The 18,082-nt window shown below is 37.2% G+C and overlaps 1 protein-coding gene across 1 annotated transcript; it reads right to left on the reverse strand.

The window, feature by feature from the left end:
* Positions 1-117: 117 nt before the first annotated feature.
* hbs1l (HBS1-like translational GTPase) lies at positions 118-14,561 on the reverse strand. Its single transcript, XM_020921030.2, has 18 exons — positions 14,402-14,561; positions 13,969-14,034; positions 13,759-13,890; positions 13,274-13,516; positions 6,777-6,882; positions 6,469-6,704; positions 5,212-5,377; positions 4,668-4,785; positions 4,178-4,324; positions 3,668-3,742; positions 3,444-3,561; positions 3,155-3,223; positions 2,987-3,091; positions 2,157-2,247; positions 1,980-2,088; positions 1,139-1,239; positions 921-1,065; positions 118-769 (listed from the first exon to the last, which is right to left on the reverse strand). The coding sequence occupies exons 1-18, from the start codon at positions 14,442-14,444 to the stop codon at positions 758-760; spliced, it is 2,082 nt and encodes a 693-aa protein (XP_020776689.1). The 5' UTR covers positions 14,445-14,561; the 3' UTR covers positions 118-757.
* Positions 14,562-18,082: the final 3,521 nt, after the last annotated feature.

Genomic DNA, 18,082 nt, shown 5'->3' on the forward strand with positions numbered 1-18,082 from the left:
ACCCTTCATGGATACAAAAAGGTGGTCTACCCCTCCTTCCAAAGTGTATCAAACGCGACAATACTTCTCCCCAAACTGTGGTTATCCTTTCTGGCATGGACAAAAAAGACACACAAATGATTGGTGTAATGATCGTGTTGTGGCCTTGTTATTCACCAACATGTCCAGTTCAACAAAAAGAAACTGAAAGACAGCTGATCCTCAAATAGTCTTTAGTTTATAAAACCAGCCCTTCAAATAAAATGGTGCTGTACAAGTGTTTTGTACAAGTACTTCAAGTAGTGGGTATTGATACCATTTCTTATCTCTCTAGGGGTAAAAAGCATTTGTTCATAATTAGCCCACTGGTTAAAGTACATATTTACATAGCTCTAGGTGCCTCCTCCTATACCATCTATACCGGAGGCAAGTCAATTATATAAGTCTTTTACAAGCAGCAGTAAAAAATGTAATGATGATGATGAGAGCACTGTCCTCAAACTTGAGCCAATTTCTCAATTTAAATATTCATAGGTACTTAGAGTTTAAATGTGTTTAACAGCCAAGAATATACTTCACAGGACAGGCCACTTGAAGAGAGTGCAGAGTTGATTTGTGACTTTTTTCAAATAATAACAACATTTTTAATGTTAGTGTTGACTGGAGAAGTCAAGTGAAGCAGAGTGAGGTCATGTTCCCAGTCCATTCAGACATTTTTGTTATTGGCATCTTGTGGCTTATTGAGACAAGTCCAAAGGCGTATTGATACTGGTCATCTTCATTCTTTGAACTGTGGAAAGAAAATATAATGAAGAACATTAATATTATACAGTGAAAATATGAATTTCTATCTGTCTATCTATATCTAAAAAATCCACATGGAACTATCCCTAATATGAATTACGTTAAAGCAGTGATCAGACGTAATGGCATAATGATACCTCCGTGACGACCCCAGCAGCGATGGTTGAGCCGGTGTAGCGCAGCATAAAGCGGCCCAGTTCCTTGTAGTCCTTGTACAGCTCCAATGCCACAGGTCTGTGTGTCTGGAGCTCTACTATGGCGTTCATGCCTTTGCTCAGACACCTTTAAACAAATATATACAGTCAATTATCGTTACTCTCATCACTGCATTTAAAAACAGGTAAACACTTCTTACTTTGGTTTCTTTTTGAGGACCTCACCACTGCTCTTATGTAAAACACTGATCAGCTTCTTGATGGTGGCTGGTTCACTGACAGTTTGGTAATGCAGCAAAACCTGAACAAACAATCAAAGCATTTACATACATAAACTTTCCCCAATGTGATTGTCGTCAAAAATGAAACAGTGAATTAGTAAAATATAGTTTTAATTGTTAAAGTATCCTAACAGAGAACTTATAAACATGTATTACACTTATTATAAACTTAGTAAACACTGTACCAGTAAACATTGTAAAGGTGCATTGTGCAAGTTTGCTTGTGGCAGGTCTGTCACCAGCTTGTTTCTATGAATGTGTCACTGCTCTGCTTAGAATGTTCCACAGTATGGCATTAAATAGCTCTAACTTACATGTATTACATTTTAGAGTTTTATACCAAAAATTCCAAGAAAAACAGTCTCTGACTGTGAGCAAGGTCGCCTCTCCACAGATCTGACCTGTTACTTGATCGAGTTTGGTCTCTATGAAGATAAAATGTTTTAATGCCATACTGTGAAACATTCCAGACAAAGCAATAATATCTCCATGGAGGAAAGCATTTGAGAGACACTCCACCAGAAAAGTTACACAAAGCACCTTTAAGAAATGCTTTGATGACTATTTTAATTATTTCATTTTCACCTTTCCTTTATGTATTACTCTTTTTTTTTCTTTAATTGCATATTAATATTTTGGGGAACTAATAAAGTTGCAATTTGAACATAGTTGATGTTTCTAAAATGTAAACCACCATTTAAAGTTGAAATGGCCTTCTTTGATCACTGATACTGCAGCTGCAGAGAGAAGACTCACATACCGGGAAGCCTTGAGTTACGGGAAATTCTATGTTGAAGAGGAGAATGCGTGCACGGAATCTGGTGCAGGCTCGGATTGGCTCCTTGGGATCACAAAACACACAGCCAACACTGGAATAGGACAGAAATGACAATATTAATTAAAACATAAAAATGAACAGGCACATTATGTGTCATACTTGATTTTAATGATGTCCATCCCTGTGAGTGTCAGGCTGACATGATCTCCTGCTGCAGCCCAGTCCAAAGGCTCATCATGGAGCGTTATCCCTGATCGAGCCAAGAGGCAAATGCATCAGTGTCCACAAGGGGGCAGTCACAACACTAGATTTTAGGTTACCAGTATTAAGTTTCATGCTTGGAGTTTCAAAAAAATAGTGCAACAACTATAACGCTACTACCACATAACGTTATTATATTCAGCAAAACTCTGGAGTCCCTGTAACAGCATTCAAACTAAATCCACTGAGTCGGTTTCTTTCTGTCTAAAAGTGTCAAGGTTCTAAACGTTTTGTTTGGTCTTAAGTGTCTCCAGTTTATGGACATTTGTGGCAGTGTGCAAAAGTTTTGTTGAGTATTGCAGTTACAAAAACTAGCTTTTTGTTCTGGTTGTGTCCAGGTGTGGTCTGTCCAGCTTTAGTCCCAGGTTAGATGTAGTGTACGTAAAAAAGAAAAAAAGAAAAAAGAAACACAATGTGCCCCACTTTGAAAAACTGTAACCTTTTAAAAGCTGCCAACCAAACTCCTTACAAAGCTCTGTAAAGTATGCATTTAAGGAAAGCAAATATGAATTTCTTTAACTGAACATCTGTTTTTATTCTCGTAGACAGTGGTCAGGTCTGTCACATCAACTTTTTTTTTTTTTTTTTTTTTTTAGGAACTTACCTGATGTTATGAGTAACATTGCAAGAGTATGTTAGTAGAGAATTAGTACACATTCATAGTGACAGTATTTTAAGCTACACTACATTTACTAGAGAGCATCTGTCAAAGTGAGGGTGCTGTGTACCTTTGACCGTGCAGGTTTCGTTGGGGGGCATGGCCAGGATCCTGTCTCCAGTCTGAACATAACCAGCCTCTATCTTCCCAGTTACACAGAAGCCTGAGCCCTGGTCTGTAAAGACACACCTCTTGTAACAACAACACCTAAATGTCTCCAAATGTCATATATATGTACCTTTGAACACATCAGACACACAGAGTCTAAATGGTTTGTCAATGGACCTCTGAGGGGCTTTGAAGGCATCTGTGAAGAAAAAATAAATAAACATACCAAAACAAACCAAATCATTTAAAAGTCAAACATGACAATGCATGTTTTGCCTTAACATGAATCATTTTTCTTATGGATTATGGTCTTTGTTGTTGCACAATAATGTAATTACCACAAAATACAGTCCTGTCGAGTCAGCTATTTCAATGATTGTATAATAAATCTAGGAAGTGAGTTGGTGGCCGCTCATTACCAATTTGCTCCAGCAGACTGGGCCCTGAGTACCAGGATGTGAGTTCTGACACAGTGCTCCTCGTGGTCAAGTTCTCTCCTGACAGGCCGCTGGTCGGGATGTAGAAAACATCTGACTCCTGAAAAATAAATGTATTATGTCCAAGTCATTTTAAGTTCAATGCGTTTGACACATTTGAGTCAATAGAGATATTGTGTTGTTTTTGTTTTTAAAGTCAAATTCACCTTGAAGCCTGCCTGCTTCAGAAAGTGGCCCAGCTTGGACGTGATGTCCTTGAAGCGCTCCTCTTGCCAATTAACCTGTTTTAGTTGCAAAAATTAGAGGCATGGGTTTCATATTAACTGCACACCATACAGTACACTAATAAGCATTAGAAGTAAAACAAAAATCTGTCTATTTTCTATAGAAAAATATACATATATTAGTATTATTTCTTGCAGAACAATGAAGGCATTCATGTTTTAAAGTAGGCTATACAATAAATTAGTATAAAATAGGAAAATCTCAAAAAGATCAAAATGTGTGCTCCTTGTGCTCCAAGACAAATTACTTTTACAAATTACAATTTAATTAAGTTATGAATTGGGTAAATAAAAACAGTTTTATTTAAGTTTGGCTTAAGTTTGACCAGTAGACTGAGGTTGTACTACTTGAAAATATTTGAAAATATTTGAATCATTTACCATTTCAATCATGTTGAAAATGAGCCTAAAGAAATGATGTTTTGTATTGACCTGGTCCATTTTGTTAACAGCCACAGCCAGTTGAGTGACTCCAAGTGATCGGACCAGCAGTGCATGTTCTCTGGTCTGTCCCCCAGCCTCAAACCCCGCCTCAAACTCCCCTCTGCTGGCATCCACCACCAACACTGCCACATCAGCCTAGAAAAAAAAGGCACAAAACATTTACCAATTGTACTTGAAAGTGGTGGAGATGCAACTCCCCTCAGATATTGCACCAGAAACCATTTAGTCAATACACGAGTCTAAACAGTCATTTGGTAAAAAGAGAAATTACATTTAGTCCCTAAAAGCAGACACACACACCCATGCATGCAATGACATCTTGTGACACCAACACCCAAAACCACTATTATTTCAAATCACGCTCATGGGTGGGGCAGGACCTAGGAGGATGTACACAAGACGATATCACAGCTCTCCATCTTATTAGGTACTCTCAATATTAAATAAATGTATCTGTTTTTATTGGTCAGCTTGATACCTGGGCAGCTCCTGTGATCATGTTGGGAATGAAGTCTTTGTGTCCAGGGGCATCCATCAGTGTTACCACCTTGGAATTTGTCTCAAACTTGGTCATGCCCACGTCCATCGTCACTCCTCTGCAAAAGCACAAAAGCAATCACATAAAAACATAAAAATTTTAATACAGATTTAAAATATGTGGTGTTGAAATGACATGAGTAGATTTTAAAACTAAAACATTACACAAAAAAGTGGAGATTCGATTATGCAGTATTAGTATTGTAAGTAGTAGTAATAATAGCAGTAGTTGTAGTAGAGTAAAGTAAGCAATGTCATTCAGCCAAAAGAAAAGTGACCAATGCAAATGTGCTACATTCAAATAATTCAATAAAATCTGACTTGCTGAAGTAGATTTATATTTTATGACTGCAGAATCCCCACTCCAAAAATAGGATACTTCCTTTTTTATTGAGTATAAAAAGCGCTATGGCTGCATGATTTTGCATAAAAAAACCCAACAACACTGACTATTGTGAACATACAGCTTTAGACTTGGTTAGTACCTGTCACGTTCTTCGCCAGTTTCATCCAGAACCCAAGCGTAGGCGAATGAGGCCTTTCCCGCCTTCTTAGACTCCTGCTCGTACTTGTGCATGGTGCGCTTGTTCACGTTACCCAGGAGATAGAGCAAATGTCCCATCAGTGTGCTTTTACCTGCATCCACATGACCTGAAGACACATAGAGAATCACCTCATTACTATGTGACTTTGTAAAAATCTAAAACACAGTAAAGCTGGACAATAATTTCAGTTATAATAAAACAAAAACACACATGGAGAACCTAGGTGTTACTGCGATATATTTAGTTTGTTGTCATACTGATTAGTGTGTTACCCAAGAATTCAATAGTGGGACTTTTATATTACAACATGTGTAGTCCTAACACAAAGATGATGAGGTGAGGAGGATTGAATTGACTGGGTGCATGGTTAGCAATGTCTTAGAATGAAAGTTTTTACAGACTGTGGGAAACTAAAACCCCCTTCACTTTTGAAACTACAGAGTCACTTTTTGGCATAGCTTAACGACACAGAGAAAGTATGATTAAGCAAAGCCAGCTAGGGCTCAAAATGAAGCGATAATACAAGCAACTTATGGGAATAGGTGGAGGTGGAAACGCTCTGCAGAAATAATCAATATTCAACCGAACAGTTAAAAATATACTCTTATCTACTGTGCATGTACATCAAGAGTTGAAGTGATATTAGTAGAAATATTAGTAACACTTTAGTTTAGACCCTGCACATTAACTGTAAGCCAAGTGGTAATCAGTGTGCTCTTATAAATGCTTCTTTAGATAACAGTGTATACAGAAGCATTTAATGGGAGGAATAGTTTGTGGCTGAATGCACAAAAAACACAAAGCACTTTATAAATACTGACAGACATAATTGAGCTTTTTTTTTTTTTTTACTTATTTAGCAATTAATATGTGCCCCTCTTAAACTTAAACACTACTACAATGCTAAAAAAATATGAACTGTTTTGAATATGTACTAAGCTTTGTCAAAGTAGTTAAGGCCGTATACTACCACATTTGTTGATTCTCATATAGGCCTATCACAAGAATCACTATATTCAGCATTTGAAAGATGGGACACTATTTGTTGAGGTTAATATATATGGGAAATTTATTAGGAAACTGTTATGTTTTTCCTATATGATAAGATTTGAGCCACAGAAGGTTTTTGTGGTTTAAATTTCATTCATGGCATAAACGTCAATGAATGCATTTCTAATTTCTTCCTGTTTTTCATACCTATCACCACTAAGTTTAGAAGAGGTTTTCCTCCTTGTCTCTTCTCTAGTTCCGCCTTGACGTTGATTGCTTGTCTGTTTTTGCTTGAGGATTTGCTGGGGGTGGGTGTTGTGGTGGTCTCCTCTCCGTTCCCTTTGGAGGGGGTCTCTGGCGGTTTGGGCTCCGGTGCAGACGTTACTACGGCGTTTTCGGGGCTGCCTCCTCTACGCACTGCGCTGATGCCATTCTCGTCTGTGCTAAAGTAATGCACAGTAAAGTAAATACATGCAAGTAAATACTGAGATAAAAGTGTTAGTTGTGTAAGTTACCTCGGCACGTCAAAGCCCATGGTCTGCTTCTTTCCAGAGACGGTCATGCGGGCAACTTTAGGAACAACCTCTGACTCCATCTTATTCTGAGAAACGTCTCTTTTAGCTAGGAACATGGAAAAGTAGAGTCAAAAATGAAACAAGACGATGACTAACTGTGACACCAAGTATTTTTCCATTACAAAAACTGACAATAACTTTCATGTTACACTTAGCAAATGTACCAGAGAATGTTAATATGTTGGTTTATGGTTATTGATCGGTCAGATTACTTTAGCTCACATCTCATACAAGCAAAGGTCAAATTTAATTTCGAAATGATAATCTTTAGTGTCTTACCAATTTGCATAAGGGAAAAATACTAAGGTAAATGCTAGTCCAGTGTTTCCCAGATTTACTATGGCAGCACAAATTATCCATATTTTAATCATTTTATTGGATATAATATTTTGTACCAAATACCAAAAAAAAAGACTGGTTAAAGATTAAATAAAGTTACATCTATGCATTTATGATAATGCTAAAAAAACAATGCATTGCTGGTTTAATTGGCCACCAGTCTCCACTATTTTGGAAAACATTGGGTCTTCCTTTGTTTCAGGGCTTGGTTGGTATTACAGCACAGACATTTTATTGATATGACAGCTCCCATTAAATGCATTGGGTTTACTGTTATACATAAAGGGTTTTTTTCAGAAGGTGATTATGATTAAATGGTTCGATCTGATAAGTGACTTTCACCGAGTAGCAGCACAGCTTGAGGTCACTGCTGTGTCATCCCTGTCTGAAATGGCCAGCAGTACCACTCATATCAGTCCTGCTTCTGATTCATTTAGATGGAGGTGCAGAGCCAAGCCTAGTGCATTCGTACAGCACTCACATCCTGGTACGCACAGGGTTAATTTCAGAAGTGACAGTTTGCCTCTAGTACGTAAATAGAGCAGTAACAGGACGTTTTTCACAAGATTCTTTAGTCAGCAATACTGAGGAAGAGAAAGGTAAATTAACAACAAAAATTTAATTAAATAATTGTGTGAAAGGACCAGTAAAAAATAAATAAATCAGGACCCAATGTGGTAACTTTCTAGTTAGCAAAACAAGTAATGAGGAAACACAAGTTGCATCAATATAGTCAGAGCTTCTCAAACCGTGGTTCACGGTCCACTGGTGGTACTTCGGATGTGGATTATAACAAGTGTAGGCACAAATTCTTTTAGGTCTATTTCAGGAACTAATTAGATTAGTTATGATATACTGTTTCTGCTCTGCCCAACGATGCCTATGGGACAAACATATTTTGTGTGAAATGGGGGTGAAGAGTGGTGGAATACATTCAGCAGATTGGCAAAGCCTCAAGGTTCAGAGCCAGATATGTGTGTCACAATAACAGTCTGTTCAATCTTATACATTAGTCATTCCCAAATTTGCAGTGCTGTGGCTGTCCTGTCGACGCAAAGCTCCCATGGGCCAAACCCCAACAATAATTTACGTTATATTTAATAGAAAATGTCATTTGGGACCCACTGTTATACATGAATCAAATCCTTCCTTTGAAGATACCTCCAAATGGCATTCCTAGGTCTAAACCTTTACAAATATTTGATAATGAATGGTCTGACAAGCATAATCCTATACCTTACTTTGTGTGTCATTGTAAATTCACACTGCCAGCACAACGTACTGATAAAACTTGGGTTTGGCGAACTATTAATGGATGTTCTTTACCTCACTGATCTCTGAATGACTGTGGCTGTGTCTTAAGAAAAGTCATTCTGAAACACTGACACAAATGAAAGGAGCTGTCAAACATCACAAACACATGAGAGTCTTCAAAGTGGATTCACAGGAACTAGTACCACTAAAGGTTTCTTCCTGCAGCTGGGCTCTTCTATAGTACCAAAGACACATACAAGCCACATACAAAGACACATACAGACCCCGACCAAGGCATTAGAATCTCTCACAAAAGCAATCGAGCATTTGACAGTGAGATGTTAAGATTTTCTGGTTCAGCTATTTGCTTCTTGATGATTTGTTGATATTGTGGCTCGAGTCTTGCTTAACAACAATGAGGAACCTGAAATAATGCAAATTATTGTGAACAACATTGGATATTAAAATATCCGCAACAGTCAGGAGTTAATGTAAATACTGAGCAAAAAATAGAACAAATTCTTGACTCAGAAAAACAAATTAAAACATTTCTAGTTTCGAATTTGACAACCTTATAAAATATTAATGTATTACTTGAAATGATAAGCCCATTTTTAACCTTTAAACTATGAAGTCTAAACATTTTAAACCACATCAAAGTATCTTTAGTGCTAATAAGAACAGTCAGAAACATGCTATTTTTTGGTTGTGGCACTACCACAATCACTTCAATCTGTGGTGTTATTTTAGTTACTGACCAAGGAAGAAACTTTATATGTGTAATGTCCTGGTGTGAGTGCAATAATTTATACTAAACAACAGATGTCTGCAATCAACATTAAGCAATAAGTTAATTCATAATCTTGGAATATGAAATTACAAGATGCAATGATGTAAACTTTGGCCCAAGAGATAGTGTTAATAATGTATTTGACCATAAATATATACTGAAAACCAAATCCCCCCTTAAAAACACAAATTGCTAATCTAGTCATCTAACATAACATGGACAATGATCACAGTAATCCCGAACTCATCTTAACACACCTTCTCCCTTCTAACACTCAATGCCAAACTTCCCTAGGGACAAAACAAGCAAACCTCTCTCCTATGCTTTTTAAACAACCCTTTTTTTAAACAATCAGGCAAATTGTGTTGTCAAACCACCCTTTGCAAACAATTCAAATAATTTTTTGCCCTGAGGGAGGCTGTGTGAACAGTTTCTCTTGACAGAGCTTAGACTGGTAGGTAAACAGTTGAGCCTCCCATCCAGGATTTCTCTGGTACAGAGACCCTTGCATTGACTGAGCTGAGGTGAGTCATCTGCACACCTTTGCCTCAGGGTCCAACTGAGCACTGGATAAGCGGAGTACGCCCAGGATATGCAAATATAGGCCCTCCTCCTATATTTGTGCAGGTAAGTGAAGTGACAATGGTGGTGGAATACAAGTGGGTGAAGGAATAGCAGCCAGTCTAGGAGAAAATGGTTGTGCAAGTTAAAGAGATGGTCACATTTGTACCATTTTTTTAACTATCAAATGAAGCCACTGTTGGGATCTTTAGCAACTGTAAAGGCAATCCAAAGAAATCCAAAAATGCAAATGCATTACTTGTCATGAAAATTGCCATTTGGATATTTTGATCCATCTTAAATGTAGGATCAGATGGTTTCTCCCTGCAACAGTATCCAATGGCATTACTGAATTATTGCATAGAAAGAAATAATCTATTAATGTAAAATAAATACATAAAATATAAACATCAAAACTTGCATGAAAGCCTAAACACATTTTAAACCACATTAAAGTATCATCTGGATGCCAAATAAAATATAATTTCTTGTGCCCAGCAGAGAATGTTAAAATGACATTTTCCAGTTGTGACACCACATCACAAAAACAGCATTTGTGCAACAATGTGCTTTGTGCAGAGTGGTGCTGCTTTATGATTTGATCTGCCAGGCCCTTTGACAGTGCTGTGAAAGCTCAGAGACATGATCAGATTTTCCTACGTAGGTGTTAAAGACCGGCTGTGCTCCATCTAAGTGACTGGCTGCTGTGTTTGAGATGACATTTGCTCCAAGAGTGCAGCTTCCTGCACAAACCCACACACTGGTGTCAAACGGTAAAGGACTCAACTACAACTGGACACGCCACATTAATTTATTAACACAGTGTCAATTTTGTTACTGTCGATCTCTACTCAGAAGGCAGTGACATAAGAAGCCACAAACTAAGTAACCAATATGTACAGTAGATTGCCTCTTGTTGTTTAATCCTGATGGTCCTGTGCACTTTGCGGCCTCTCTACACGTGCCCATAACTACACTTAAGGGCATAAGGGCAATTATTCAATAGAAAAGCTTAGGTAATAAGGTAAAAAGACAATAGACCAATTGCTATTATTATGGGTACAAAACAAACAAAAACATTGTACATGGAAACATTTCATTCTAAAAGTATTATTTTTTTATTTCAAAAAGGAAAAAACAGTAAAAAGGCAAAATGGCTAAAACAAAACTAAATATAAAGCACTAATGCATTCATTTACATCTAACCCATCTGATAAAACACTGCTCTTCGTGTCTGTGTTTAGAAATGCAGACGTTTTGTTCCTTTCGCTCATGGGAAAATCTCCAGGTGTCCCCAAAACCAAATTGTCAGCAGTAAACCAGCACAATGGTTAAACTGATCCATATTCCAATGGCTGCTGCACACCTGCAAAAATCAACCTCCTTTTGTCAAGTTCAAAGGTTTTGCTCGCAAGAAAAAGAGGCCATATATATGCTTCTCTGCTTTACAGAAGATAAAAAAATTTAAAATGTATTTAAAATATTAAAGCATTTAAAATAGCTAATTTCTGATGAAATTAGATGGGAAATGGATATCATGCATTTTCAAAAGTAAGGCTTTTGTTTCACGGTGTTATGTTAGAATTACATATTCATAAAAAGTTATGTTTTGGTCCATAGAATTCACATTGTTTTTGATATGAGAAACATAAAATTAAATATTTAGACCCCAAAAGAACACAAATTCAAGTACTTATACACCATTCCGTTCTCTCTACCTGGTAAAGGCCTTGCTCTGATTGGCCCGAACAATGTCATCTGGCGAAGGTGTATCAAATAGAAATGGAGTAATGCCTTCAGTAAGCACCAATCTTCTTGCATATTGTTGTTTAATTTTATGAGCTAAAATCTTCCTTTTTGTTTTCTTGCAGCTTTGGAAAGAAAGTGTCAGTGCAAATAGTGAGGGCTTAGCAAAAACTGATGAACCAAGTCCCAGGCCTGAAGGTGATGAGGAGGGTGAAGGAAGGTTGATTTCAAAATGGTGCTGCCCGAGTTCATGTGGTTGAGAAATAAGTGCTCCTAGATCTATAGGCTGATGGACTTTTAGTGCATTTTGTGGTTTGCTGTCATCATTATGCACAGTCCCTCTTTGTACAGACACGCCAGCCTTTTCTGGTTTAGCAGGTGAAAGTAGCAAGCTGAGGGAGTATTGTGACCCATTTGAGGTGGTTGAGGTTTTGCCTTTGTGTTCTGCCAATGCGTGTGGTGTAGTAAGCAACTCAGAAAGACTTGATGGCTGTTTTAGCACGCTTGATGCAAAGTTTGTGCCAAGAGTTAATACTGACTTGCTCGGTTGTTGATGCTGTAATGCTAACTCGGACAGAGAGACTAAACCGCATGGGGATGTTGAGGTACCTGGTTCCATGCTATGTGTGGCAGAGCTTTTGTTTTGGTGTTGTGATGCCAGCTCGGAAAGGGAGAGTGGGAGAAACTAAACTCTTCCCAAAAGACAAGCTACTATGTGGCGCAGAAATAATATTGAGATTTTGGGGGCTCTTATTTGAGTGCTCTTGCATTAAATCTGCCAATGATAGACCCGACTTTGAATCTCCTGTAAAACCTTTGCATCGCACTTCATTGTTGTTGCTTTGTGACAGAGAGGAAAGGCTCGAGAAACCAGGAGGTGGAGTTAGCGAAGAGTTTGTTGTAATGGGCTTGAGATTGGCTAGTGACAAATTGTTCAGAGACATTGTGAGGAGAGAAGGAGCTGAAGTATTTGGACTAGAGGGCATATTTAAAGATGCTAAAGTTCCTAGCGATAGACTATTGGAACTGAACATTAACGATGGCGATGTACCCAAAGAGGAACCGCTCGGACTTGACCCTTGAGTTTTTGTATGTTCAGACATCAACTGTGCCAAGCTAGGACCACTGCCTATAACCATCCCAATACTTTGACTTTCAGGGCATTTTCCTAATAAACTAGGAGACATGCCACTTGTTGTTGGTTGTACAACAGGTAATGATGTGTGCTTGAAAGCAGCTGACAAATCAGTGTGAGAGGCAGACGAGAAGGCTCCTTACCTTAACAAAAGCCCATTGCAGTTGATAAGAAGAGGTCAAGGGAAGGACCCGCAAGTGAATGTGAAAACAGCAGATCAGACAAAACACAAAACAAAAGAAACAAGAAGGCACCTTGTTAATGATTTGATACATATTTTATATCCATGTGATTAATAAGGATGATTGATATTCAGCATTAGTGATATTGTAATGCAATTACTTTCTATTGAGATAAAAGTTTAAAAGTTAATTTGTAAACTCAACTATAATTTGACATAAATTGGGCTCAATATAGTTTTATTGATATCAGTATCAACAAATATTAGTTAAAACAACATTGCCAAAACATAATTACAAATTTTGGATAGAGGCTGAAAACATATTGAACCATCCCTAGTGATTTTTACTGATTGTACTATTATAAAACTACTGAAAACAACAAACACATCTACTACTATGAAGAAGATGGCAGTTTCCTCCTTGGGTGTACCTTTTTCAGATGCAGGCTCTCTTTTGACTCTCTGTGGTAGAGGGGCCATGTCCATACTAACTCTCGCCACATCTTCACTTGTACTTTTAGGAACTGGTGCCGTTTTGGAGTCTCCGGACAGAACTGCATCCAGCGCCTTCTGCGGGTCAAATCTGTGTTTCATAGCAGCTTCACTCAGGACTGATTCAGGCAATGCATCTCCCAGCACAGTCCGCATGTGGTCCAGACAGGAATACAACTTGGCTAGACAGTGAGTACAAAGATATTTTACTGTGCCATTTCAAAAATGGAAATCCATAATATAATGCAAATGTTAAGTTGCATTATGTCACTTTTCTGCTGTTATTTTACTAAATATTTCACAGTGTGAGTCTCCATGGAAATAGACAAGGTAAAGTAACAAAATCTTCATGGAGACAAACCAGTAGCTAATCCTGCACAAGAAAAGTTCCAAAGTGCACCTTTAAATAGAGAACGTAAGTTACCTTGATCAAGAGGGTCAAGGTTGTGGTTGACAGTTGGGGACATGGGGACATCGTCGTCTTCATATTCTTCCTCCTCTAGCGTCTCTTCTTTTGGTGCTTGCAATTCTCGGCGTGAATAAATGAACTGATTTGCTGCAATGAGATGCATTCATTTAATTGTCATGTTATTACGAACATTTGTAAACTAAATCATACTAAATCCACACAAACCTGTTGCTGGAGATATGCAGTAGTCATCCTCCACTGATTGTCCATACATGTCATCATCTTCAAAATCTAAAAACACAGAAGTAACATGCAGCTGTCATTTCCATTGAAAAGCACATTCATTGAGGTTTATGTTGACGCAATTTATCCAACGATTGGTTAGGTTGGCGTTAGCTACTAATACTTTGCAACCGTGGAAGTAACGTAATATGAGTGCAACAGTGTAAAAAGTTAGCAGACCATTAGCCAAACATCAACAGATTATGTCAATATGTCATTCAGAGGTGGAAATGTATAATCAAAACAAGTGACACGACATCGGATAAGCGAACAGCTGCCTTTGCTAATATTGACCACAGCAAGTTAGCTTCCAAGCTAATAGCTGTTTAGCCGTTCACGAACTTCCCACGGTGTATTAACTGTCTGAAATGTGTACCTTCGTCATAGTTGTAACCTCGGACATTTCTGTGACGAGACATTTTGTTTCAAAGTATTTCTCCGGCCCCGGTTTCAGTGTTTTCGGCTCTCAGATTGTGATGACATGTGTCTCAGTGCCTGGCTGCCATTTCTCCTGCTGCTCAATGGGAAAGTGCAGAGGTAAGCGTTTCACCTTTCAGACTAAAATAATAATAATTAAAAAAAACATTGCACAGCATTGTATGGGGGTTTATATGTTGTCCAATCAAAGCTTATATTTATACGTAAAATTAAGTAATAAAATATATTACCTAATTTGTTATTCTTTTGTGACGTCACTTCCGGATGTAATGCCACCTGCTGAATGTTTGCTTGACAATACAGAAAAAAATAAATAAATTAAAAATTGTATATCATGAAAAAGTCCAATATTTTTTATCACTTATTTCAGAACGTTAAACCCATATATTACATAGACTCATAGCACCTAGAGTGAAGCTTTCAAGCCTTTATTTTATTTACATTTTGATGATTATGGCTTACAGATAATGAAAAAAAAAAAAATAATAATATATTATTATTATTATTATTATTATTATTATTATTATTAATAATAATAATAATAATAATAATAATAATAATAATAATAATAATAATAATAATAATAAATAATGAGTGACAAAAAAAAAAACTTTTTCATGATAATCAAATTTTTCTGTAGATACAAAATATGTAGATAGTATATCATTCTCTCACCAAAATCACTACTATCACTACTACTGTCTGCACTCATGAATGCTAATTGAATATAACTTTAAAAAGCCAAGCCCATTAGGCCTAGAATGAGATCATTCAACTTTCAGCTTAGATTTTCTTATATCTATCCAAATTGTGTTATAATTCACAATGCTCTACTTCCAATCTTATGATGAACCACTATTATGCATATATCCCAAGGTGATGTCACTTTTTGTTATGAGAGATACATAGCTCAATTGTTTGTTTAGCAGTAAAAAAAAAAAGTACATTTTGACATTTTTCCATTTAAATCTCATTTGCAAAGTGTAGGTGTGTGGTTTTGAAAGCACTGCCCTGATCTCATTGTTGATGGAAGAGACAGAAAAGGTTGTTAGCAAATCTGATACAACAATGATATAGGTGAAACATACACTTGCACATCTGCACAGTGAAATTATATATGAGGTTTGTAGTGTCTCCCCAGCTAAAAATAGAGCTTCAATAAAGGGAGACGTGTGCTTAGGTAATTCCAAAGCCCTTTTCAGTGTGAATAGCTCATGTTGCTGAAGGCCAGTGTGACAAATGCAAGCTCTGATTGACAGGTTAGTGGAGACAATAGGAGCCGTTTTTTTTTTTTTTTTTTTTTTTTTTTATTATTTGTTGCACTAAACACTGTTTGGTTACCTTTGTGCAGTGTGTGAATACATTGAAGTGGGTGGAGGTTTCCCCACTAACCTTCCATTTCCTGCATTTCGACATCTTTTTTGCACATCTACATATCAAAATAAACAAGAGCACATGTACATTTAAGACATACTTTACAAGGTCATGTAACAGGTGTGAAACAGGGAACTCTTTCTTTACTATGATGAAATGTTTCTAGGACAATTTAAAACCAAAGGCAAACAACACCTGATATGGAACAGAGATGAGGTGTGCTGTATTGAGTGAGTGGAATAATAGTAGATATCAAGATGACATTTTTTGCACGGCATGTATGCTAAAATGACAAGTATACCAAACCGAGTCATGTGTTGGTACACACAAATCACGCTTATAGTGTGATTTTTCACACCTATGCAGTATGGTTTTTCTTCTGAACTTATATAAGAAATGCAGAAGAAATTCACCTACTGATTCACATGTCTTTCAAAAGTTGATATCAAATTAAAAATATTACTATATTACTATATTACTTAGACCTACGAATCAGTATGGTTTTTCTTCTGAACTTATATAAGAAATGCAGAAGAAATTCACCTACTGATTCGTAGGTCTAAGTAATATAGTAATATTTTTAATTTGATATCAACTTTTGAAAGACATGTGAATCAGTGTGGTTTTTCCTCTGAACTTATATAAGAAATGCAGAAGAAATTCACCTACTGATTCACATGTCTTTCAAAAGTTGATATCAAATTAAAAATATTACTATATTACTTAGACCTACTAATATTAATATTAATATGCACAAAAGGATTTGTTTAGACATCACATAATGGTATTAGGTGGATTTAACAGATGGGTGGACAGATTGAAAGCACAATGAGCTTATAAGTGATGAGTGTTTGTAGAACAGAATATTTCATTCAAGAAATAAAAACGTTACAAAGGGTATTGTAGACAAGGCTCTCCAAGCAGGCAAAGACAATTGCAGATTATGGTTCAGAACAAAACAGAGATGGTGAAGAGTCCAGTCTTAGTGCTGGCTGCAGCATGAGGTAATGCTTTACATAGTTTGACAAAGGTCTGAGGCTACACAGGAGAGTCTTTCAGAGGAACTCGCCTGAGGGGTAGCATGCAAAACCTCCACCACTGGCCCTGACTTACACGTGAACAGAAGACGACCTGTCTGACAGTGTCATTCTTTTGCTGAAAGATTTTGTACCAACATATCTTTCTTAAACATCATAGTTACAATATACATTTGTTAGACCTTCCACTTTGGGTTTAAAAACCTGGTGGGATTATATCTCAAGCCTGGGGGAATCATTAAAAATCATTCAAATGAACTAACCTGTGCACACAATGCTTTGCTAAAGGCATCTATTACAATGCCTGCCCTTAACCTGTCCAATCGTGCCCATGCAAATTTACTCAGCAAGAGTCAATGGGTCCCAGGCTTCCTGCTCTGGCTATGATGGACTCATTTGCATACCATGGCTCCCTTCCTTTAATTTGGTTTCAGATAACAAGATGCAGATTTTAATATGACCCTAGAGGGAAAACAAGTGGAAAGTAAATGCGAAAGACAAGTTGTAGTAAAACTACTGGCTTTGGCCAGTAGTTTTTTATTTTAATAAAAATACAAAAACTTTAGGAACTAGCATCTATTGCAATTGGTCAGATCAAGTATGGAATTAAATAAGTCTTTCTTTTAGCCCCTTCTAGTCCAGGCATTTTACTGTCCCATTTGTTATATAAATGACTTGTCTGGGGAAAACCAGAGGGACAACTTCAATAGACAATTGTATTCTATTCTGTCATATAATTAAAGTCAGCTTACAGACTAGATATCTTACTCCTCTTACAAGCAAGAAATTACTGGAACAATACAATGTATGCACAGGTGTACCCTGTACCTCAATAGGATTAGAAACCACAGACGATGGCACTAGGCAACCATGATACATTAGTCCAGAAGTTTAGTGTGGTGGCATTCAAAGAGTAAACAACAGCATCTCGCTCCTGTTTTTATTAGGCAGTGGTTTGTGTGGTGTGTTCATGTTTCTGTCTGCAGCTCTATAGTGGATTTTCAGTCTGTGACCATGTGTATGTGTGTGTGTGTAAGAGCCCTTTTTGGGCCACTGTGTTGACTGGTTTGGGACAAAAGGCTGATCTATGATGATGATAATTACAAGTGACCAGGACAATACGGTCACATTTGGAGGAACTAATACAATGAGGAGACACTTTTATACAAATAAAGTAGCACCCCTCCTGCTATGTGCTCAATGGATGA

The sequence above is a fragment of the Boleophthalmus pectinirostris genome, unplaced genomic scaffold, assembly GCF_026225935.1.
Source record: "Boleophthalmus pectinirostris isolate CB_2022bp ecotype Guang Dong unplaced genomic scaffold, ASM2622593v1 HiC_scaffold_13, whole genome shotgun sequence".
Classification (NCBI taxonomy): Eukaryota; Metazoa; Chordata; class Actinopteri; order Gobiiformes; family Gobiidae; genus Boleophthalmus; species Boleophthalmus pectinirostris.

Excerpts from the sequence above, each read along its gene's own strand:
- hbs1l (XM_020921030.2), bottom strand. The coding sequence starts at position 14,444 with ATGTCTCGTCACAGAAATGTCCGAGGTTACAACTATGACGAAG. Across the intron at positions 6,883-13,273 it reads AGAGCCTGCATCTGAAAAAG|CTAAAAGAGACGTTTCTCAG; the intron begins GTACACCCAAGG and ends CCATGTTCCTAG. Across the intron at positions 2,248-2,986 it reads CGAAACCTGCACGGTCAAAG|GGATAACGCTCCATGATGAG; the intron begins GTACACAGCACC and ends TGGCTCGATCAG.